The sequence below is a fragment of the Uloborus diversus genome, chromosome 5, assembly GCF_026930045.1.
Source record: "Uloborus diversus isolate 005 chromosome 5, Udiv.v.3.1, whole genome shotgun sequence".
Taxonomy (NCBI): domain Eukaryota; kingdom Metazoa; phylum Arthropoda; class Arachnida; order Araneae; family Uloboridae; genus Uloborus; species Uloborus diversus.
Window position 1 is genome coordinate 90,953,249 of NC_072735.1, and position 26,057 is coordinate 90,979,305.

The 26,057-nt window shown below is 36.4% G+C and overlaps 1 protein-coding gene across 2 annotated transcripts in view; it reads right to left on the reverse strand.

Moving 5' to 3' along the window:
• Positions 1-255: 255 nt before the first annotated feature.
• LOC129222328 (Krueppel-like factor 13) overlaps positions 256-26,057 on the reverse strand; it is an 83,077-nt gene continuing 57,275 nt past the window's right edge. For both annotated transcript variants that reach the window (XM_054856820.1, XM_054856821.1), the window contains exons 2-3: positions 13,364-13,600; positions 256-1,080 (exon numbers count right to left, since the gene is read on the reverse strand). In XM_054856820.1, the coding sequence (XP_054712795.1) occupies positions 321-1,080; positions 13,364-13,584 (981 nt within the window). In that variant the 5' untranslated portion in view covers positions 13,585-13,600 and the 3' untranslated portion in view covers positions 256-320. The remainder of the gene's footprint in view (positions 1,081-13,363; positions 13,601-26,057) is intronic.

A 26,057-nucleotide genomic window follows, 5' to 3' on the forward strand; every position in this document is an offset into this window, starting at 1 on the left:
TCGGGAACACAGAGAAATCCACATAACACCACTTAGAAGACACTAAACAGTACTGACTCATCGCACGGACAATACTAACCTTCAAATTAATTCAGAAAATTCAAAATAAATTTTAAGAGCTCACTTGAATTACACAGCTTTTTGTTCTTACGATATTGGTACATCCCTTTTTCCAGGTGTGTTTTGTAAGTCTTCGAAGGCAACATTGGAATTTATGAAATATCTGAAAGACGAAAGAAACAGTACCACAAATGATGATTCAAATAAAAATAATTTATTACTTCTTTGGCAATCGAATGGGAAAAGGAAGAAGAAATAAGTCACGCCCTCGGGGCTAAAATCTGCACTTTGAGGGCGGCTGCGCCCCTGGGGCTACGGGGAGGTGGAACTACGTAGCCCTGCTTCCTGTGGATGCGTACGTGTTTGGCGAGATGGTCAGAGCGGCCGAACCGCTTCGCGCACACGGAGCACTGGTATGGTTTGACACCTGAGTGGGATCGTTTGTGGCGTGCCAGTTCGTCTGAGCGCGAGAAACGCCACTTGCAGTCAGGCCACTGGCACACAAAAGGCTTCTCGCCTGTGTGTCTGCGCAAGTGTGCGCGCAGGTGCGAGTTCTTGCTGTAGACGCGAGCACAGCCCGCATATGGGCAAGGAAAGATCTTGTCCTCCTCTTGCACCGCCGCAGCCCTGCGTCCACCACCACGGCGTTGTCTCGGCGCCCCCACTTTAGGCGGTGGCGGTTGCGCTAGCACCGTGTACCACTCTTGCAGGGAAGGTGTCCGAGGGGGCTGCTGAGGCAGGTTGCTCAGCAGCCTCAAGCAGTCCTGGTTACCATTGCCGCCGTTGGTACAGAAAGTTTTGCCAAAGTTTTGTGGATGAGGCACGGGCTGGGGCGGCACCGGCAAACAGTTGTTCTTTGCTGTAGTCGCCAGGGAGGCATCTTCGGCACCAAGGACTGTGGACGAAAGTGCCTGAAGATCAACTCCAAGGACAACCAGGTCGTCCCTGTCGGAAAAGATGCGGTCGAAGATTAAATTGCTGAAGTCTGGAACGGGCTCCACGGTAGCCAACGAATCCGTCCTATAATAGAAAAGCAGTGCATTAGGACGATGTAGGACTGGAGATGCAAAAAAAAAAAAAAAAAAAAAAACCCTCGATTTTGGAACTACGGGAATAAACCCGGGAATTTTGGGGAACATAAACGCGGAACTTTGGGGAACATTGGGAATTTCGGAAGTAAGCAAACTCCATGTTTTCCCGCGTTGATTCTGGGCTTAATATGTATAAGATTTTTTCAGATGATATCATTGCTAAAAAATCTCTTATGTTCTCAGTATAAAATGAGCAATTTAAAATTAGAATCGAATAAAAACTAAAAATATGTTTTTTGAATTTTTTTTTTTTTTTTGAAAAAAATTCAAATTGTTGGTTGATGTTCAAAAATAATTACGTAAGAATCCCTTGCTTACGTGGAATATGTCTTATCTCAGTGCAACTATTAAAGAGTGCTAATTATGCAAATAAATCATTTTATAGCTAACTGCAGATTGGTAGTGTTAAAAAATATATATTCAACATTCAAATCTATCGGTTAAATATTTAATTGAGAACCATTTTTTTTAAAAATCAGTTCAGGGTAGCTAAACAGTTTATTTGGTATATTTTTTTTCTAGAAAAAATGTTAGATAATTTTCATTTACAACTCTAAAAAAGCATTAAAACTTCGAAACTGTGCATGAAATAAGTTAAATTTTTTAAAAAAATGTCCTTTCTTTAAATTATTTCAAAATTCACGGCAATTTTCAAAATTTCCACCCATAAAATCCCGTGAATTAATCCGGTTTTTTTATTTCCTTGCAACTCTATGTGGGACCAAGTGGTTTATGACCCATCTCCATCTTAGACAGCTTGCACACATATTTTGCAAACACAACAGGTTTGTAAATACGGCGATCTTTTCAGAAATTGAGATGGCTGCCATATCTTATGCTCACCTTTCCAACTTTGGTTTTGTGAAGCATTGCAAAAAGGTACCGCTGGAACTAATCGTGACAAAACCCAAGAAATATACATATGTTTTATGAGCAATCAGAGATTGCATTTTGATCTCCACTTCGTCAAAGTCTAATGTCTCTCTCAAATTAATATCAAATATATTGTCTTTGATTAGGGGTAGTTACCAGCATTGAGCTATAAAACTAAGAGGAGATAGAACTTCCCATTCTTCTACACTGAGGCTCACGGTCTGAATTTCGAGCGAGTTTGGCAAAACCAATTGCATTATAAAACATCTTGTTTAACCCATTCATGCCGGTTGGTACAAAAATATACCAACCGGGAAAAAAATTATAATATATAGACATAAAATAAATAAATACTAATAAAATTATCACAGTTTATTGTTTTTTTCGAAACCGGCATTAATGGGTTAATGGAAAAAGACCGCTTCTTTTGCCACAACGATTTGAACATATTATGGATTTGAAAAAGGCATGGCAAAAGGCTTTACATGATAAAACTTGAGTTTAAATGTTAAAAGTGCGATTCTTTTGCCCTACTCGCTTGGGCAAAAAACGGACCGATTAGATCGCTCTCCTCTTACTGTTACAGCTCAATGGTTACCAGTCGCGTGGTCCTTTTCAATTTCGTTGAATAGCTTCTACAAAAATAACTAACCACACAATCTTGATTTATAAGTTAAAATTCGTCGAAAATTCAGTCAATTTCTTGAATACAAAATTTAAAATTCTGTCAAGAACTTATCAGCTTTTGAAAATCTACGACTTCATTATAGTTAAAACTAATACACTGTTTACTACGATCTAGATTAGAAAACATGATCATTAGCCAAACTATTTCGGTTATTTGACTGTTTACAGTTATTTATAACAGAATTTAAAGTATAGTATACAATACATGTATATTAAAAACACCGGAGATTTGATTCGTTTAACCCATTGATTTAACCATTGGCAGCATAGCATCCTCCATCTGATCCTTCGGTGTGTTAATAACAACATTGGAGTACAATAAATCCAATCATGGCCTTATTGAGCTAGTCCACTTTCCCAGAGTTATGAATTCACTGGAAAAAATGACGGCACACAGCGACATTTTCTTTTAAAATTCGTCAACTATGTATAAATTAGGCTTTCTAGAACAATTAACAGCTCTTTTACTACTAGTAAACTACAGTAAACCATGAAGAAACGAAATTTAATGTAACAGAAGATCAAGCAATTTTGACTAGATTCTTTTGTAATAACTGCAGCTACACTTCTGTCTGTTGATATCAAACTGCTCGTTAATAACGTTTTGTCATCAGTTAGGCTTTCTGATGACGATAAAATTACGATCTAGCTAATTTGGGTTGACCTTAGTGGTCTACATGGCCCTATTTAAGGCTCCTATATTATATATATATATATATATATATATATATATATATATATATATATAGGCTCTCTAGCCCTATTCGCAGCACCCCGTCATTAATGAGGATTTTTAGTAACCTTGAAACACATATCTGAAGATGGTGTACTGCTATTTGCGCAATTTTGGTATTGTTATTTTGTTTATGGAGTATTCTATATTCTTATAAAATTATATTATTTTTTAGTTCTAAAAGCCTTGTTAGAATTGAGCGTTATTTTAAAACTTAGGAAATTATTAACCGTTTTCAAAAAACTTTTATTTTTGTTATTCATCTAATTATGAATAGTCGAAAGAAATTGAAGGAAAACATAACTTAAAATTTCAATTTCACAAAGCTCTCGGTAAATGCCATTGCCTAACACGAGGCCAAATATTTACTTCAAAATTCGGCCTTTTTGCTAAGAACTAACTCCTCAAATGAGGGTCGACTGAGAAACGAAACACGAGTCAGAGATGGACGGTGCAGCTGGTATAACGGACGCTCGTGACACGGTGGGAAAGCGGGCCATGTTTACGACTCATTACTGCTCATAGTTTTCATCACGGAACGAACCCTGACACAGAATTCCATTGTTTACCATCGAGATGCCATTTCAGTGACGTGCACGAGCTTGCCTGCTTTAAGAGCACACATTCCTGCAAACTATCAGACGTTCTGGGTAACTTGGACCTATAACTTTTCTATTTTTAACTACTCCACTAAAAGTTTTCTGATTATCTATTGGGGCAAAAATGAAGAAAAACTCCGCAAGTGTTGCGGTTATGAAAGGAAAGTCATTTAATTTGTTTTATTAACCTGTGGTTCAAAGTTGTCCTGTAACTCTGAACAATGTGAGAAGCGTCGTGTCAAACTACTTCAAGAAAATTAGAGCATATCTAAATAGAAAGACAATATTTCTAAATGCCTAATAACCTTTTTAAACAATAGTATTTTTGCATTTTGTCTCACAGTTTATCCTAATAAATATTCATTACAAGTAAGGTAAACACACCATTAGCGACCAATGCAAGAACCGGTTCTGCGTACCCGCTGATCCCGCAGTGCGAGGGGGGGGGGGCGTCCTTAAAGAGCCCAACGGCCCAAGAAATTGAAAAAAAAAAAAAAAACCTAGCCCTAAGACTCATAAACGTTGCAAATATACACTACTGGCCTCTGGGGACAAGCCCTACAGATTTTGTTGCAGGGCCCCCCAAAATATATAGATTCGGGCCTGGGTCAGTGCTTCAGTAGTGGCTACTTGAAGGTTTATACTTGAAAAAATAGGATTCCAGGTTCCCCAATGGATTTAAACGGGGAAAAGGTAATTCCTTTTGCACGTTTGATGCACTTTTGAATCCTTTGGGAGACTATTGGGGATCCCATTTTTCAAATATAAACCTTGAAGTGGCCACTACTGAAGCACTAGACACTACTGGCGCGTTTACCTTATTCTATTTTTTCCCCACTTTTAAGACAGTACGACCAATCACCAATATAAAATAAAATCCAAACATTTTACGAAGTTTCTTATTTTCACAAAATTACACTGGGAAAGAATCATTGATGGAAAATCCCTGAATAGAAGTTGTCCACAAATCTGTACCTCAGAGCCAGAGTGACGTCAGTCCAAAAATTGGGATTTTCTGTTTCTTAGTGCATGGTATGTAGATGCCTATTGTGCATCGGGCCATGTGAACGTAATTCATTTTAAAAAGTCCTTTTCAATTTTTTACCTGGGTTAAAAGAGCGTACGTGCCATTTGCATGGGCCAGAAAAGTTTTTCCTCTTTACTGTAAAATTATTATAGTGTGACTTACGTCGTTCTGGCTCTGAGGTACAGAAATTACGTCATACTTTGTGGCGGAGCGGAGGGGATCAGTGAAGTTATGACAGGTTGGGTTGTGACAACAGGAAGGTAGGAGGGTACAAGAAGTAAAAAACTTTACACATTTTTTGAAAATAAAATGCATATGAAAAGCAGCGTGACATATGACACGAACAAGGTGAAGTGTGACATTTTGTGACAAAAGGAAAGAACAGACCCATATAGTCCCTTGACGGAGAGTGGAGTTTGAACAAACTTATTTAAAAAACCATATTTTTGAAAAATCAATTAAAAACAGCCATGTCAGAACAAACCGCTGTTTTTTAACAAATGAAATTAAAATCATATCAGCTCAAGTTATGTCAAGTTACTCGAGTTTTCAACTCAAACTAAATGTATTTTGTACGAATATACGTTGTTTTAGGAGCCCATATTTCACAAGCTTAATTAAAAACGAACGTTTTTGTAGATGCGACTTTCTCCCAATTAGCCATCAATTAGTTTTTACACCAATCCGATTAAAAATTGAAGAAACGGAACGACGACCGTCGTCAAAGTCAGACCCATCAGCGTGTATAGGAGTTCTGCTGCCTAAATTAATTCATAACCAAAGTAAATATCCGGCAACGGAAATGAAGTGTTCCGAAGGCACCAGCGGAAGGAACTTGCACTTCCTAATTGAGTGGCTGCCTGTCCCTGGCAGATAGGTTACGAAACAACGCTTACGAGCGGGGGACAATGCTTCCCCGGAAAAGCTTAATCTTTCACTTGCCGGATCTTCGATTTTTCAGAGCCCGGGGGAAATTTTGAAACTAACCGCCGTTGCCTATTTTTCTTCAAGTTTTTATATCAAGTGCAAGTTTCAACGAAAAAACCCCCCACAAAAATAGGATGAATTTTCCACCTCCCAGAAGTTGCTGCCCGTGGCTAATGTCCCGGCTGGCTCTCCTGGAAGTCCCATCTCTGAGTTTTCCCAGTTCTGTTAAACCAATCTCATTTAATCCAGCCTTCATCGACCCCTATCTTCGGACAATTCGGATCAAATTTGAAGTTTTTTGTTTTATTTTTTAATCTTATCTTCACATGCAAAATACTTTTCAAATTTTGAAAGCTCGAACAGAACTATAAGTATGCCAAACACTCGCTTTTTAATTTTGACTCTGCTTCATTCAAATGCCACATACAGGTAGTTATCAAAATAATGGAAACACCTGTGAATAAAAGTGACATTTTTGAATGTGCTTCGTAAGTAATAAAGAATAAAACAAGATATCCGTTTTTTTTTATATATATATAAATAGCAATGTACACATTCTGGTAGCATATGGTGGCTTGATTGAAGTTGGGGAAGGCTTGGATTTTTTTCAAGCGCGTTAAATGTCGGACCTCTTAAACTTTGTAAATGAAATATCTCAACTTTTTAACGTTTCTAGAATTACAGTATCTAAAGTCATGACTACACACAGCGCGGTAAGACAAGCTCCGGCAAAGCAAAATAGTGGGTGGAAAGATAAGCGCAGTGAAAGAAACCGACGGGTAATGAAGCGGATTGTAATGTCTAAAAGGTGATTAATAGCAGCAAAAGTTACCACAGAACTCAATCACTATCTGGATTCACCAGTGAGTGATTACAGTCAGAAGGCACCTTTATTAACAGAACATTTATGACAGAGTATCGATTCCCAACACACTTGTCACAGTTTGTTTCCATTATTTTGATAAACATCTGTATGTTTGTAATAGAAGACAGTAAACTACTTCTTAGTTAAGAAATGATGTAAAAAACTAATTTGGAAAACAATTATATCGGAAAACAGACAAAAACAAAGCCCACATACAGGTGAAGACATTAATTTCTTTAATTTTTAAGCCAAGTATGTGTGTGTGTGACATGTGGGAGGCAATTACTCTGTCCTGATTTCCTTAAATGACGGGTCTCACTATTAGCATCTTTTTATGAAAACGAACCGTTCAAAAAAATCCATTTAACATTATTTAATCCCGTAACTTCGTTAAATATACATGTATGATTTCTTAGTTACGATTCATATGATCCAGAAGTTTCACGTAGAAACAATATTATAAATACGTTTTGAATAATGGAAAAATGAAATACAGTGTAGTCTCGAAAATCCGAGGTAATTGAAGCTCCCCTTACCTCGAATTACTGAAAACTCCGACTATCCAGATTTAAAATTGACTCTAATCGAAATATATGAGGAGGAGCACCTTTGACCTCCTTGTATAAAGAAAATGAACCATTATTTTCACGGAAAATTTATCACTCAACATAAATTTCTTGGGTCAAACCAATGTGAATTTTACTTATTAAGTTATTATCTCCAAGGCATTTGTTAATCTATATCTTGTAGTCGATGAATATTTCGCACCACTTAGGGAGTGTGTTGAAACCAACCTTTCAATTTTTATTATTTACTGTAAGTAGTATTTACTGTAAGTTTTACAGTAAAAGATTTCAGTTGAGATTTTAATGAAAATCAAATTTTTAGCTACCAAAAAATATGACTTAAAATATAAATGAAGCACCTCGGATTAAGCGGAGCCTCGAACTTTCGGGACTCGGATTATCGAGACCCTACTGTAGTTTATTCTGGCTAAAATGTATATGAATACAGTGCACATTAAGTTTTTTGTGCATGAAGTTAAAGCATCAGTTCGATTATAAACAAAGACTTCATCAGAAATAATTGTCCTAATGGAGCAGCGAAGGAAAGTTGACACAATCAACATCTCTCCCCTTTCTCCCTGAAGCCTTGATTTCAAACTTTATAGCCAATATCAGCTTGTCAATATATTTAATTCTTGAAATGAGTGTTATGTCCAACCTTTCCCTCTCTTTTCACGGAAAAAAAATATGGATGCTGTTATTGAATGCCCTGTTAGAAAATTTTTGAAACAATTATAGTTAACTAGATAAAAAATATTTTTTTAAAAATTTAAAACATTTATAGACATGTCATTTTAAGATTGAGAACTTGAAAACATAATTTGAGTTGTACATTAATACATTGCTGTGGTACAACCCTCGTCCATGTTCAATAACAGATGTAGAGTGTGATGCATTTGTCAAGCAATTCGTTTCCATAGGCATTGAGTAAGTACAAAAAAAATATGTAATTTCTATCTATCATCTATGATGTTTAAGAAGAATCGTGGCGGGCTCGGTGTGCTCACGCAACGGAGGCACGAGTAAACGGGGAAAGTGGTTTCGTGAGGAGGAAATTATTCTCCTATTTGCAAACTCAACAGGTGTTTATGCATTTCATCTCCAATGCAGTATTTACAGATAGCATTTGAAACAGAAGAGAATTCCTAAATGGAGTGGTGCATTACGATTGAATAAAGAAAATCTCACAAAAATTGAGAGCAGGAATCAAGACTGAAAAAATATCAATAAATAAATAATAGTAGTAATAAAAATAAACCAATTCAGTTCAAACTTTTAATACTGTGCTAGTTTGCACTACTCCACTTTCGCTTGCTACAATGTTTATTTTTCCAAATTCAGGGGAAGTTATTTGATTGGTAGATTATGTCCGAAGTTTTTTTTTTTTTTTTTTTTTTTTTTTGTGTTTTGAAGTGCTTTAATTGGTAAACTGTGTGTGTACAAAAACCTTAAGAGTCATTTTTTTTAAGCTTGGACACTTTTGATAGTTGATGTCTTCGATTTTCGTAAAAATTTCAGGATGTGTTAGTGGTACTATGATAAGAAAAAGTGAAGTTTATTTTTTTAAAAAACTGATTTGTTTGCCCTTGAGTAGAGGTCAAAGTTTAAGAACGTGAGAAAAAAGAGCTTAATATATGATTGCTTTGCTTCAAAACCAATGGGTGTAGCAAGCCAATTTTTTTTATGTGGATACTACTTGATACTAGGTACATGCTAGCCGAAATATTTTGGTCGCTCATTCATGGCTTTGAGGGCAAAGGTCAATTGAAAATGCTATTTTTTAAACTTTTTTTGCCCTGTTTGGGTCCGGATATCTGCTAAAGCCGTGAGTAACCCTCGAAAATAAGTATATACCTAATTACTCACCACAGTATAGTACTAAGAAAAACATGAAATAGTATGGGTTACTCTTTGCTTTAGCAGTTAAACGGTCTCAAAGTCGATGATTTTTTTAAAATAGCCAAGTTTAGACGTCAATAACTCTGATCGCGACGCATCAACAACTTTGGGACACAGCTGTAGTTATAGTCGAAGTGGTCTATTTTAAGGTCCAGGTTAGAAACCCATGGCAACTAATAAACTTTTTTAGTTACACGGTCTCAAAGTTGAAAATTTGATCTATAATTTCAACTTTTTTTTTTTCAATTACTCGATGACTGATGAGTTAGTAACTTCGATAAACAGTTGTAATCATACCCTAAGTGATGTAGTTGATGTAGATGACGTCAAGACAGCGTGATTTTGAATTTTGTTTCGTTATGGTTAACTGTCGTTTATAAGTATTTAAAAATAGTTCTTTATTTTTCTTGAAGCCCAATCTATGTAGTTGAAGAATTAAAAAAACATAAATGCCGCTGTGAACCGTTGCTTTTTCCTTTGATTTTTTAACCTAGAAAAGCATATTTTTGCCCATTAAGGTCATGGTTAGCCTTATCAGCCCAGTGTCCTCACTGTGTCAAATGTGTTTTAATATGCTATCCTATTGGCAACAGAGAATGGTTTCTTTTCGGAGGTTTTTTTTTTTCAGAGTTGGAGACCAATGTTCCTAGTTTAGCCAATTTGCCTTTCTTTTTTAGAACAGTGTAGGAAAACGTAATTGAAAATTATATTTTTTCCATGGAAATATGTTATCTAATGAATGTGCAAAAGTTGGAGTAGTCAATCATAAACGAGGTCACGAACTTAGGATGGCCTTGTTTGGTGCACTAAGCATATTTTTTGTACTTCTCATATGCAACTTAGGGGTAAAGTAAAATATCAGACCTGAACAATAGCGGTCCACTAATACAGTGGTTTTTTTCTGTTAAAAAAGAAAAAAAGTAAATCAACACGAAAATAGGTCTCAAACATTTTCTACCTTGATTCTTTGCCCTCAATTTTCAGAAAATATTTTATTTGACTAACGAGAAAAAAATTATATTGATTATTTTTTGAAACTTGAATCAATTTTTGTCTACCTTACTTTCAATTGAACATATTTTGTTAAACTATATACAGTTTGTTACTAAACCACGTGTTAAGTCTCATTAAAATAGTACAACTATTTGAACACTAGTACTTGTAAACTACTTAAATGAAAAAATAGTTGGTTAACATAAAAAAAGCAGTACCTTACCTTTACACAATATCTGGCCAACATTCTCTCTGCTAAAAATTTAAAAAAAGCTGGTTGTTGATAGATTTTGTTTTGAATGCTCCGCCTTTCAAAGCTTCGGTTCAGTGTTTTGTTTGTTTAAAATGGCTACATCAGCCACTACTATCCGGTTTTATAAGTTTTACATATAATTTAATGCTGCCATCTATAAAATAAAGTACGAAACTTTTAAAAAAATCAGAAATACATTTTGAAAAAGGAGAAAACTCAACACGTGCTAGTAACTATATTGAACAAGTAAAAGTTCGAATTAAAAAAATATTTTTTTGCAATTTTAAAAGTGTCATGGGTATGAAGCAGATTCTAAAACTACATCACTTGGAGCACAATTACAGCTGTGTCTGAAAGTCTTGTTTTCGTGGATTAGCTTAGTTGAAACTTGACACTTTATGTTAAAATTATCATTTTTGTGAGACCGTTTAATTAAGCAAGATGATTAGATCCCAAAGTTTTCTGGCATGAGTCTAAAACTATATCATTTGAATGTAATTACAGATGTTTTTCTAAGTTACTAACTCACCAATCATAGAGTAATTGAAAAAAAAAATGAAATTATAGCTCAAATTTTCAACTTTGAGGCCGTATAACTAAAAAAGTTTATTAGGTGCCATGGGTTTCTAACCTGGACCTTAAAATAGACCACTTGGACTATAACTACAGTTGTGTCCCAAAGTTGTTGATGCGTCGCGATCAGAGTTATTGACGTCTAAACTTGGCTATTTTTAAAAAATCATCGACTTTGAGACCGTTTAACTACTAAAGCAAAGAGTAACCCATGATATTTCATGTTTTTCTTAGTACTATACTGTGGTGAGTAGTTAGGTATATACTTATTTCCGAGGGTTACTCACGACTTTAGCAGATATCCGGGCCCAAACAAGGCAAAAAAAGTAAAAAAAATAGCATTTTCAATTGACCTTTGCCCTCAAAGCCATGAATGAGCGACCAAAATATTTCGGCTAGCATGTACCTAGTATCAAGTAGTATCCACAAAAAAAAAAAATTGGCTTGGTACACTCATTGGTTTTGAAGCAAAGGAATCATATATTAAGCTCTTTTTTCTCACGTCCTTAAACTTTGACCTCCACTGAATTGCCAACAAGTCAAATTTGAGAAGAAAGAAGCTACAGTTTGTTTAATCACAATACTAGCAACATATTCTGAAAGTTTCAGGAAAATCGAAGGTGTCAACTATCAGGCTCCCATTCACTTTGTCCAGCTTTAAAAAAAAATGACTCTTAACTTATTGAGCTCAAACCTTATACTCCATCTTTCCCAAACTAGCTGCTCAATTTATGTAGAAAATTTTATCAGAAATTACATGTTACACTTGAAGACTTTTGTATCTAAATAGTGAAACAGGAGGAAGGATTTTGTAATTCTACTGAAGCAGTTTACAGAAATTTCAGGTTTCTATGCCATCAAGTCCTAGCAGCAATTGACAATAAATAACATTTACTTATTAAGAATTCCCTGCTTGAATCCGAGCCAAATTAGTTTCAAAAATCCAGAGTTCATGCACTCTTAAGTCTCGAACCATTTTGCAAGAACTCTTCCAACAGTTATAGCATAAAACTACATTGCAAATGATGAGTCGTAAATTCATTTGAAAGCAAACTGATCTTTCTGATGTACTAGTGGTGGACCCCTTTCAAAAGTGGGGCATAACTTGAGGGTAGGGGAATTCTGGATTTTTTAAACTAATGTGGCACTAATTTAAAGAAGGAATACTTGGTTTAAAAGTGTTGTTAATTGATAGCATAGCACCCTGAAATCTTTAAAAAAATGTTTAAAAAAGTCCAAATCATCAGTTTCAATAATTAGTCAAAAATAATCAAATTGAGCTACAATTTTGGGACGGAGGAAATATTTTTTACCAGTTGGATCGATTCGCCACTTGTGAATAATTATTGCTTGCTGTAAAACGGCAGATGAAAAATTCGATATTGGTGAATTTTCCTTTTTTTAAAAAAAATTGTATGTGCATACTGAGTTTCTTTTAAGAAGAAAAAGTTCACGCAAACAAAATGACTAAAGAAAGTAACAACGTAGTGAGAGCTTGGTTCTGCAAATGAATGTAGCGTTCAAAGTCTTCCTCAAGATTGACGCTCCAATTTTGTTACTCATACAAATAATAGCTCATAAGCCATCTGATGAACCGTAAGTCAACATGACTTGTCGCTCCAATTACACAGAACGTGGCTCGCCAAAGTGATAGAAATATGTACAACTTGCAAGTTTCCTCCTTTTTAATCCCATAGTTAAAAAACCTCCGATCACAATAAGTGAGAAAAGTAAGTTGCTCCTGGGGAGTTCAACTGTCCTCGATAAGCATGGTTATAAACAACAACCAACGTCATATTTTAGCATGTTGACCAACATTCAAAACACCCTCAATGATGTCAGGAACAGTTAACAATTTGCCGCACCTAGAAGCAAAGGAGTGTAGTGCCAAAACTAAAGGTTCGGAGATATTACTAGTACATATGATGGTAGAAGAAACTCATTTGTTTTGGTGTTAGGGATGTTAAATCCTGGGAGGTGCTGGTACATACAGCATGATTTAAACTTTTCAATGAAAGACTGCACAAGGTCTGAACTTTCCACGCGTTTTTCTCAACACTTTAATGCGTCCACTTACATCCCTCTGCTTCTCAACTGCTGTAATAATGGAGCATATCAGAAACAGTCCTGATCACTGTTATAAATCAGTGAGGTCAGTTTAGACTTCGCGGGATTTCATATTTCAAAAAAAGTGAGATATGACCTTTCTGATCTCACCTGTTAACATCGTCTGCGGGCGGCAAAGAGCACAGGCCGTCTCCCCAGAGGCAGAACGAGCAGAGGCTGAGGTCCCCGCACTCGCACCGGGGCGTCCAACCGGGCGGGTTTTCGTGAAGATAGGCGTCCAACTCAGCGAAAGCAGACTCCTCCCAAGAAAGGTGGGATCCAAGGCTGCTATCGTCGTCAGATACGCCCCCCGCCACGCTGAAGGCCGGCATGTTCACTCAGAGCATTCTGGAAAAGAAAAGTCTTCGTCAAAGACAGTTATCATATTTTAGAAGCAGTGCTGGATCTAGAGAGAGTAAGCCGGTGTCCTTGTCCTGGATGGCAGCATCTGGGGAGCGGTAAATTCACCCTATTTTTTCATTGAAATTTGATATAAAAATTTGATGGAAGATGGGTATGAGCGGCAGTTTGAGGCTTTCGCCCCAGTTCAGAAAAATCGTAGCTCCGGCACTGTTTGAAGGACATGAGTCCCAAGCCTATAAAACTGAGATCAGTGAATGTTGCAACATTTCACCTTTCCCAGCTATTGTGGCGTTCTAGGCAACTAACGTACAGATAAGTCAACCAAAGATGATTGTAAACTACCACAGTCGCTTAAAAAAGTAGCTTCTTCCACCATGAAAATTAATATAGTGGAGAAAGTTAAAAAAGTATATTGTACATACAATCCATTTCCATGCCACAGGAAAAACCTGGAAAATCTTCTGACTACTGGCAGAGTTGAGAGTTGCCACTTTTTATACTGATACTGGTGGTGTTTCTTTTCCCGGCTATCCTCTGTTCTGCAACCTCAGGTTGCAGAACAAATAGGCTGCAAGGGTACATTAAAATTCATAAAGTCTCATGTAGCAGGGGACTTTATGCATTTTAATCATCTCTTCATGTGTTCTCTTCGGGAAAAACACTTTTTAAACTTTTTTTTGGCATGGCTGATCTCTACTGCCCCCCTCCCCGATGAAGGGGGAAAATATTTCGCTTTCGTTGAAGTCGATTAGATTTTAGCCCCCTCGTCTCTTTGAAGTTTGACAAAATCTTGTTTATCATCTAGTCATCCAGTTCTGGTGTGAAATACTCATCTAGTAGTAACTAAATTGCGTAAAATTTTCGTTGCTTCGTTCAGAAAAAGGCAAATGATGTGGCACTCGGGTCATTTGAGTTAGATTGTATATTCAGTGTTAATAAAAGTTCCGCGTTTCTGACTGAAAGAAGTCCCAGAGAGCAGTTTTTTGATATCACTTGGATCAAAGAGGCGTTAGTTTGTTCTTCGTGTTGTATGTCAACACATACATCACGATCCACGTTATCCGTGCGTATCCAACCAAACATCAAGCATGGAGAGTGTTCTGTCAGGGTTCGGGGTAATTTGGTGGTGGTGTAGTTGGTGATATTGTAAAAATGGATGGAATGATATACTCCAAACGATATCACTCCATTCCTACCGACATTCTATTCCTTCTGGCAAACGTCTTATTCTTCATAGATCCGTTTTACAACAGTATCATGATCCAAAACATAATTCCAATTTGTGTACAAAGTAAGTCCAATCCAAACAACGACAACAAGTGCTTCAAAACAAAGGTAGGGCAGTCCCAAAGTCCAGACTGCAGTCTTATTGGGTTTCTCCGGGTTCATCTACATTAAGTGCATCAGAAACATAAATATTCACAAGATATCATCATACGAGTATGCGAGAGGAAATTCATCTCAAGTGGAATAACATTGGATCCAAAATTTTGAATAAACTAATCAATATAATGTCCCCGTGTGTGCGGTGGTGACCGCTTCTAAAGTGACTACTTTGATGAAGGAGATTTAAGACAAAATTGCGGTGCTTAAACTTAAGTATATAGTGATATGAGTTTTTTTTTTTTGCTTGTATAAAAGATTAATGCGAGAGTTTATTTTTGTGCATAGTTCTTGAAAAAAAAAAGAAAGGGTATATTCAAATTAATGAGCGGTACTGTATGTCCTCCCTTTGCTTGTTCTAATAGTTTCTTTATGGCTTTCTGTGAATTTCAGAAACCATCAATGTGTATCTTCGCTCGTTAATTTCGTTGCGAAAATTTAAAACCTAAGCATGCTACAGCTGCATTACTGCTTTTTACTAAGTCCCACGCCCACTTGTCATTTTACCGCGTGAGGAGACAGTTGATTAGTTACAGGTATAGGAAAAAATAATTGCAACACCCAATTAAAGTTGAGTCTTTCTTCGACCTTCTATCAAACGACCGCCACGTGATGCAACAGTTTGTCACCTAGTGGCGGTGGTGGGGAAGGTATCAATCAAGCATTTGGCAGTGTGAGGGTTGCATGGAAAAATTCTGCATTTAGCAAAGCGTGATTGTGTCCGATCTCTCCGACGTGAAAAGAGGCATGATAATTGTAGATCGTCTCGCTGGATCGTCAGTGTCCAGAACAGCAATCTTGTGGATGTTTCAAGGACTACTGTATCAAGGCTTATGACAGCCAAGGACGTATACAACGGAAGGGCGATGGGGACGATCGCCCCTCCCTTGAGGGGACTCTGGACCGGCAATGTCCCACCGGACGTGTGATCGTCTGGCGAACACCAGCAGAAGCATAATCATATTGACTATTTGGTTCCTACCGTAATCATGGAGGGGGCTCTGTGATGGTGTGGGGAGTAATATCTTCTCGTTGATAGAGGTCTCTTGTTTTCCTGAGGTAGAGAATCACAGGTGAACATTATCGGAGCATTCTCGCCGATCATCTTCACCCTATGCTTAAGACTCTCTTTGCGGGAGAACGTCCGGTGTTCCAAGGTGTTATTCATTCTTATCTTTAATCAAGATTGTTTTTGAAAAATATGTTGTTTCTAAAATGTTAACCAACTTTTAATCATTTAATAATTAACTCTCCTTATCATTTATGTTTTTGAAAGTAACATCATTTTCTCTTCCAAATTGTACTTGAAAAAAAAAAACATCATTTATTGCAATCAAACTTAATTATGTACACAAAATGTTGGTTTTGATGCTGTTCCGGGTTTCTTGGTTGGATGGCGTTGGAAAGTCACTTCACATCTCTCACCAGAACCGAGAAGGTCTTTTTACCATTCGAGGAAGAAGTGGAGGAGTTTTGTCTTCAGTTGTTTTTATTTGTCAATTCCACGTCGAATGCAAGCTGTCATTCGAGTAATGAGTGGCCAAACTGCTTATTAATAAAGAATTTTCATTTTTTCACTGGTGTTCCTATTATTTTGTCCTAAACCTGTATCAGATGAATGTCTTTACTTTAAATTGGCTGACAATTCTTTTTATAAAAAGGCACATCTACCGACAATTTAAATGCAAATTTTAACTCTAAAAACAGAGAGCTTTTTCATATTTTATGCAAATCGGTGTATATTTCGTTTAAAATTGCATTATATCAGTACAGAGACCTGCAATCTAGTAAAAACATCAAATTAAAAGTGGCAGAGAATACTTCTATTTCATGTAAAATGATTTTAAAGGAAAAATTCCAAGCGTCTTACGTTTTTAATCTAAATGCCATAGATATCGCGCTAATCAAGCAAGTGCGAATCCGGGGGGGGGGGGGGGGGCATGGATGTCATGCCCTCCTCTTCAGAGCAACGATGGCTTGAAACAGCATTTGTTGATTTCAATTTCGAGAAATTTGCAGGATGGGTCACAGAACCCCCGTTTGTGCCAGAACATTACATTAATGACTACTCTTCCTACTTGCGTGCTCATATTTTAATAAGGACAGCCGTTAAAACAAGAAGCTGTGCCCGCTCTTATAATCAGAGTGTTTTGACTAAAAATAGGGCCCCTCTTATGCGGGCGAATTCGGTAGAGAAAATCCGTTTCTTGGAAAGCAAATTAAACTGTCAAACTTTTATTTGTAAACCTTTGCATGATGAAGAACTTTTTGTGTAGTTACGATGATTTGTTGATGCAAAAGCAAGTCCCTTTTCCTTAGAAAATAAAGCAAAAGTTGTATGTTCAAAGTAAAATAAGATTTTCTGCTCTGGTAATTTAGTATGGATGCAGCAGAAAAAATGAGCAAAATATGTACTTCTTTGTTAACTATTTCTGTAGTCCTTAGGCCTTTACTTCAGTTCAGCTCCTTTTCACTGTAATGCCCAAATATCAGACTGTTTCTCATCAGTTGGAGAGATAATATGAGGCAGTGAGAAGCAAAGGGATGTAAGTGGACATTTTCAAGTTTTGAGTAAAACGCGTTTAATGATAAGGTCCTAGGTAGGCTTTCATTGAAAAGTTTTTCTAAATTATGCTGTATAACAGCACCCACCAGTGCTACTAGTACTATCTCTTGCCCCAAGACAGAGGAGAGGTTCACCTATCACTTAAACTGGTTTTCTCCAAATTTATAATTTTGCCACTTACATCCCTTTGTTTCTCACTGCCGTATATGTACTAAACACTTTTCTTTGCGTCAGCAATCGACGTAAAAAAACAATGGATTAAAGCAGGAGTTTCAGACCTTTTTCGAACTTTGAAGAAAGAGCTTTCTCACGGCATCCTAGCCTATTTCATATTGTATATACTGAAGCCGAGGACATTTCGTGAGCCGCGACACTCTCTTTAAGAACCCCTGTATTAAAGCACAAATTTGCATTGGAAATGAAGAGGGACAATCAATTTCATAGCACATGTAAACAGTCATAGCGCATCGAAAAAGCATTTAGTTATTTCTTACCCCCTCCCCCCCTCATCACTGAATAAAGAGTTCCCTGTAACTGCACAACACCGATGTGAAATTTTCCTCATAAAATCATGATTGAATGAGCTGTATTTCGCATTCAGTAGGTTGACTTCCGATTTCAACAAAATTTTCAGTCCGATATTGTTGAATTTAAGCAAGGACCTGAATTTCCGAACATTACGGACGCAATTTATACTGCAGTAGGCATTTCAGAAAATTCGTGTCAGTTAACTTCTTGTGCGGCTGAACCACGCTCATTCAATGTTTGTACAGATAGAAACAAGTTCAAGTATATTCAGGCTTGCAGAGGATTAACACCTGTAATCACTTGTATTTATAAGTACAACCGAATGACTTTATGGCGTATGTATTTCAATTCAAATACATACATAAGTTCTCTGATATAATGCACTTGTTGAGAGCTTAAATAAAAATATAAAAAAAGTTCAGTACAGTACAACCGACAAATCATAACAGTTCGCTTTAAAAATCTTAGTTGAGGAAATTTCTCATGACAAAGGCATAAATACAAAACCATGCACTTGTTAGAATGCTTTATAAAATTCCGAATTATCGGGGGGGGGGGGGGGTGTTAAAAAATCCTATCTGTTGGTGTATTTTATTCCTTAAAACTTCTCATTTACCTCAAATCAACAGTCAAAAATTTTCATTGTATTGAAATTTTAGCACCCTCAGTTTCAAAAACTTAACCTGGGGTCTAAATATTTAAAACAATTAAGGGTTTCTTCCCCCCTCTTTCTTTTCTTCTTTCGGAAAACGTAGAAAAAGCGATGTAACTGAATGAATAATACAGTGAACAGTGATATATAATGCGGAGCTAATGTGCCAAAAGAGTTACGATTTTAGTAAAATGCAGATTCATGTCCTCAAATGAGTTATGTTTACTTATTTGCGCTTTCATTGTGTTTATTTCCATCGAAAGCAAACGCCACTGCTTTATCTACAAAAGCGTGAAACTGTTGCACTTCCTCTTCACGCTGTCATTTTCTGTTCTCTTTAACTCAATTCTCGGTAAATATGCATTCCCTGGTCGTTACTTCCACTATCATTGTTTTTCTTTCTCCCTTAATTGTATACATTTTCACCATTGCTTTGCAGACTAAAAGTTAACAAATGAAGTCACTGCCATCGCTGATAATTTTAATAAGCATAAAAATATTATTAAATAACTGAACACGTTGGTCTCTTTCATACTTTGGCGGTGAGTACTAGAAAGGTTTTCTGGGTCAACCATAAATGCATAACTGTTTGTTGAATGTGTATAAAACGTTTGCACCTTTTTTGTTTAAAAAAAACCCCTGACATCATGGGCCTGGGCAGGATCACATTGTTTTGTTTATTAAAGACTGTGGGAGTAAGTGGCAATGCAGAAGGTAAAGGGGGCCACCCCATCCCTCTCTCTCTCTGTGTATATGTATAAAAGATGGCAATAGATAAATATTTTTAGAGAGAGAGATTTCTCCTATCGTCTGCTAACAATTACAACTGAAAGGCTAAGAATTTTATTTAAAATTTCCTAAAACTGGCAATAATTCCAGTTCTATATAAGGTGGAAATTCAAAAAAAAAAAAAAAAAAAATTCACCATAGGCAAAATGAATATCGTTTTTTGGAATGATACCAATATTTTAAATGTGCGACTATGTTTTCACCATCAAAAATCACGAAAGGATGTTTAAGTTTTAATTGCTATCGACGGTAATTAAAAGTCTTTTAACGATGAAACTGGGCTTTACGGAATTTTTGGTAAGTTTCGATTTTTTTTCGATATCGTGTTCTATTACAAACACTTAACCATCCTTGAGACAACGTGAAAACATTTGAGAGTAATCAATCCTTCGAATTTTTGTTTAGCGCTTGCTTCCGTGTAGGTTCACTTGCATACCAAATTTCATCTGAATCCTCACATTGCTTCTTAAGATACAGCAGTCACAAAGAAAGGGAAAGAATGCTCGATTGCTTCATCCCTCTTTGAGCTATTGATCCCGTCCCGAAATTAAAACAACTGTAAACTCTGAGATCTACCGAAAAACCGATTTTTGTTTGAATACGCCTTTTACTTCTTGAGAAACAGTAGTGACGCATACAGAAGAAAACGCACCAATTGCTCCACCCCTGTTAAAGAAATTTGCGCTAAAAACTAATGGGCACCAATTCTCATGAGTACATGATTGTACGTATGTGTACCAAGTTTCGTTCGATTTATGCTGTAGTCTTTGATACAGGAGGCACAAAAAAACCGCTCACACAGAGAGAAAATTTTACAAAAATGGATTCAGCACACCACTGAAGGTATAAATCGGTTGGAAACCGAAACTTTTCACGAATCCAATACTTTCTTATAACAGTGCTATATATAGAACTAAGTAAAAATATTTTTTACATGAAATCTGCTTGCGTTAGATGCCCTGCAGCAAAGAATAAAAAATATTTTATGCATTAAGTTGAAATTACCTTAAATCAGATCAAAAAATTTTTAACACATGAACGACATTACTGATCCGAATAGATTTGAGATTCGAGTAACAGAAATTTTATTTTACTATACTCATAACACACAAAATGTCAACATTAAACAGAAAGGGGTTTTGAAGTTTAAATTGAATTGACTGCGTAGTAACTTTAGAATCGTTTTGCTGCGATATAAAATCATCATGATAAGGGTTGGGCATAAAAGAACTACGCAAAAGCGCAAATGCAGATAAAAATTGAAGCACTTCACTTTTTATTCATTTTTGAAACAATGTTTGACACATATTTCGGCTAAAGGATTGATGGAACTTTTCGAAAGAGTACACAAAAGCAGTGACGTCTTCTTTTCGCCTCAACATTTCTAATGCATTTGCTTAGCCGTTGATAATTATTTATGATACATTGCGACTATATTAGAGAGGTTCAGTGAGTTAGACGCGACGTGCAATGATAAAAACTTGGAACTGAAAGATCAACTAGTTTTTACCGCCTTCCGGTAGCAGAGAATGTCTCCGAATAACTTTCATTTGCACTGTTTATCAAGTTAATGGGTAAGGAGACGAATGCACGAAGTGGATTTATGCAAAGACACGATATCTTAAATAAAACCAAGAAACAAGGAAAGAGCTACGTGTCAAGTAGCACGAAAGCTTTCAAGAAAAAGTATAGTAGGAGCCAGGGCCGGATTTCGAAGTGTGAAGGCCCCGGGACAACGAAGGAGTGGAGGCCTCTGATTAGGGTTCGAAAAGATCATTATATTTTCGAAAATATCCGATACTTTGATATATATCCAAATATTTTGATATATATGTATATATCCGATATTTTCGACCCGTGAAAGTTAGGATATTTTTAAAAATTTTATTGTGGGGACCCCTTTGTTGTGGAGGCCCGGGGGCAGTAGCCCCACCTGCCCTCCTCTAAATTCGGCCCAGTAGGGGCCTTACATCATGAGGGGGGTATGTAAAGCAAAAGAACGAGAAAAGACCCCAAGCCTCAATTGCTGAAGGTCTATGTTTACATAGATCCTCCACTAATTCGCCCTCTTTCCCATTTGGTGCGATAACATCTTTCATATTCGATATCATTATATAGATCAAGTGGTGACGCCATTATTCACAACAAAAGACAAGACCCAAAGCCACTACAGCAGAAGGACCTTCTGCTGATTTCTTGGACCATCTATCACTTGACATGTATATTAATTGTGACTTCGCGCAACAACATCATCTTCAATTTTCAATGTCGTTATAAAACTCAAATCGTGACGCTACTACCTTGAATAAAAGAAATAAAAAAGAACCAAAGCCACAACAGGTGAAGGTCCTGTGCATGATTTCTTTGAAAGGTCATTCATCAATTTGCATGTGTTTCTGCGAAAGCGACTTGACACAATACATCTTCAATATATGATTTCGTCACAAAATTCAAATTGTGACGCTACCTATCTACAACATCACCTTGTCAAAGGAACTAGAAATAGAACCATATCTACAAGTAATGACCGGGATTGGAGCTTTATCAAGTTCTTTAATCGTGACACATTTGTTCTTTTGACAATTTACCACTTTCTGACCAAAAAAACGAATATAAGATGAGATACCTCAAATTGTTTCATTCAACGTCAGTTGAATAGGGAATACCGGGACTTGTATGCGAGTGTATGTTTATTTTCCTATGCGATTATATGATTAGTTTCCTGTTTTTGGTTTGACATCACTGATCAATCATGTACTTGTCGCAATTGTGAGTGTGTTTTCAACGAGATCTACAATGCAGTATGGGTGGAAAGTGAAAAAAAAAGTTTTTTAGCAGCAAAAGGAAATTTTCATATCCGTAGGTATTTTCTTCTACAGCTTATAAAAGTGGAATGAATTTCCGAAACTTAGTCACAGAGTAGTCCATCTTTCACCAGAATAAATGAAGACTTGTTCGGATTATTTAATAAATTTATTCGCAAACAAAGGTTATATTATTTCAGTATGGCGAAATAGGGCAAGTGTGCGAATTCTCCCATTTACTCTAGACTACACTTTAGAGTCGAAATGTTCAACAATTGAAGCATAAATTATGTAAAATGCTAATTTAATGAAATAATTGCGTCGATTACACTATGTTTGCACTTATTAATTTCTTACGTATACGTCAGTAAGTAACCCGATGGGGGGGCGTTCTAAATTTAAATTTTTGGGAAGGTGGAAATTCTCAATATGCAAAATGTAACTCCAAATTTTGCAGAATGATAAAATACGGTCCACATAAGTACATCTAATGAAAAGGAAGTGCCCCAAATTAATCAAAAGGAAACTTTTGGGAAGTCACAGCAATCTCTCATCGGGGTGCTTCCATTAATCAGGGGTGAACTGTGACGCCATTACGGTACTGCTTTTTTCCTTTCATATAAAACTGGTCACAAATCAGTTTTGTACTATTGGTGTTCCAACACTAGAAATTTACCCATTCACTTCTGAACCCTACATACGCGCCTGCAGTCACTGCCCAACAACCTACATTTGTACTATTTCTCAGGAAGTGAGTAACTCGAAAGAAAAACCTAAAAGGGAAAAGTCTCTCCAGATGCAATACTGCATTCAGCAATACTTCTAATTTACTTGACAATCACGATTCCCAATAGCTCGATTACACTGTAAGGCAAATGAGATAACATTCGTCTCTTTCCCATCTTATTGGTCATAAGTTACTGCCTGTGGTCCTGTGGATAAAAGTTTACACGACCCATGAAAAAGTATGATAATGGGATCTGGGACTCTTGGATTTCAAGAAATCTAGGAAAAAGTGGATATTTATGATGCTGCAAACGGCCAGACTGCCAACCTCCTGGATCGATGAGAGAATCTTCACCTCTATGCAGTAGATTATACTTGGACCAGTAGTGCCCAACCTTTTTTTTTTACTCGAGGGCAGCACCTAATACTAAGATGAATCTCGTGGGCCAGAACACATAAAATTAAAATATATCTAACTCTTTTTAATAGAAAAATAGGAAAACCCCCAGCCTCCTGGATCTATGAGGGGATCTTGATTTCTAAGCAGTAGCTTATACTTGGAACAGTGGTGGACAACCTTTTTAACACGCTTTCATTAGCTTCACTTGTATGTTTGTGAGTAACTCTCCTTTGGACTAAGAGCTAGTGGCTTATTACTGTTAGTACATTCCACCAATTTATGAGCGTTCGTAGCAGAGCGATCTAAGGCGCGGGTCTTCGCTGACGCCCACCTCTGGGAATCATTGGGCATGCGTTCTAATCCCGTCTATACCGAAGTTAAATTTATAATCTTTCAACTCAATTTTTGCCCACTTTCTGTGATCGGATTCTTTTAAAATTTGGAATGCATCCTCAGAAACGATGATAATGCAATATTCTATGATCAAATTAATTTATTAACGCTAAGTTATTAGTTTATTCTAATTAGCACGCTTTTATTAACTTAACGTTTGTGGCGCCAACTTTCGTTTGGAAAAACAGCCAGTGGTTTATTAGAATTACTTACAACGTACAAATCAGAGCTGCGGAGTGTAGCAATGTTTGCACATGACTTTACCAGAAAGCATTCAAAATGTCTGATGCAAATAATGCAATAGAATACTAAGATACATTCCATTATAAAATATTAGTTTAAAACACTAAAAAAACACGCTTTTGTAGCAAAATGAACTAAAAAGTAAAAAATAAAATAATAGTTTAAAAAACTAAAAAAACACGCTTTAGTAGCAAAATGAACTAAATAGTTAAAAATAATCTTTGGATGACAAGTATAAAGTAATTGACCAAACACTTAATTTTACTTTGATAAAAAAAGCGTGGGGGGCTGCCTATTTTTTTTTTTTTTTTTTGAATGGATAACAAGTGGAAGAAATTTAAGACAACTGATAAGAAGCCCCCCACGCTTTTTTTTTTTACAGTAAAATTAAGTGTTCGGTCAATTACTTTATATACTTGTCAGCTAAAGATTATTTTTAACTTTTTAGTTCATTTTGCTACTAAAGTGTGTTTTTTTTAGTTTTTTTAAACTATTATTTTATTTTACTCAAGGGCAGCACCTAAATACTAAGATGAATTTCGCGTACCAGAACACATATAAAATTAAAATATAACTCCTTCTAATTGATAAAATAGGAAAAAGCAGTATCGAAAAGAAAATTACAAACCCAGAATTGTTATCTTTACTACATGATTATATTTTATTGATACGGAGTTTCTATCAGTATTTTAGAAACAAATGTCCATCTATTTGTCTTCAAATTTGAAAGAAGCATTCGTAATACCGAATGATAGGTTTTTAACGTTGAACACATTAACGGGCCATATAGATCGGCTACACGAGATACATCTGGCCCGCGGGCCGTAGGTTGGGCACCAATGGTCCACCATACCATAGGGCCTTCAGGAAACATTAAAATTTTTATTGGGTTAAAATATAAAATACATATTTAACAAGTTAGATTCTTTCGTGGAAATGCTGTTTAGTATTTGAAAAGACAAAATTACCGTTCTCATATTTTTTTATTCCTGTCCTTTTTCAAAATTCAGTGTACTTTTTTATTTACTAGGGAGCGTTTGCGTGTTTATCTGTAAGCGCGTTTATTTCATGGCTTGAAAGCATCTACGTGCTTTACACCGCCAGACGAAGATCTCCCCCAACCCCCCGCTTTTTTTTTTTTTTTTTGGACAAAATAACATCCGGGAAGAAAGCATCCTTTCTCGAAAAAATTCTAGGGTGGCTGCTCCGATTTTACGTAATGGCTCGGTAAAACTATCGTCAACTTAATCAGTGAAAGATGACCATCCCATAAAAATTTTACAGCATGGCAAAACAATTCTTCACATGGAATTTTCATTACAGTCTTGATCCAAATTAGATCCTTTGAACAAATCTCAGGCATGATTATTTAATATTTATTTACGACTAATATAGAGTTTTGACTTAGCACAAAAGAACTTATGGTTCGGTTTGAACTCTTAAAATAGCTTTATTGATACAAACGTTGGTCCTAATGGGGGGAGGGGGACGGAAGGAGTTGTGTAATTTTTAAAAAATACGAAATTAGAAAATGTTAGTAATTTTCGAAGCATAAAATCAGGGCAGTGGAGTCGGGAGTCACACAGAGGTTTAATATTTCAAGAGTCGAACTCTGTCATTTTCTTTCCAACTCTGCCAGTTCTTTCGGAGTCGAACAGATTTTGGGGTAAAGGAGTCGAGTGCTCAAAGTTGGAGTCGGAGCCTGTCAGTTTTCCTCCAACTCCTCAGCCCTGCATAAAATAAATGAAAAAAAAGAAAAGAAAAAAAGAGAGATGAGATGGAGGCAGGGTTAACTAAATTTAACTGCCATATGAAACGTACTGTTTTAGAACAAGACGCTAACTTCATCTCTCTCGTTCTGTATTTATCATACTATTTCTCAACAAAAGCGCTAAAAATCTGCTGTAAATATTACTTAATGTCAGACTAATATAGTTAACATTAATACTTTCCCCACA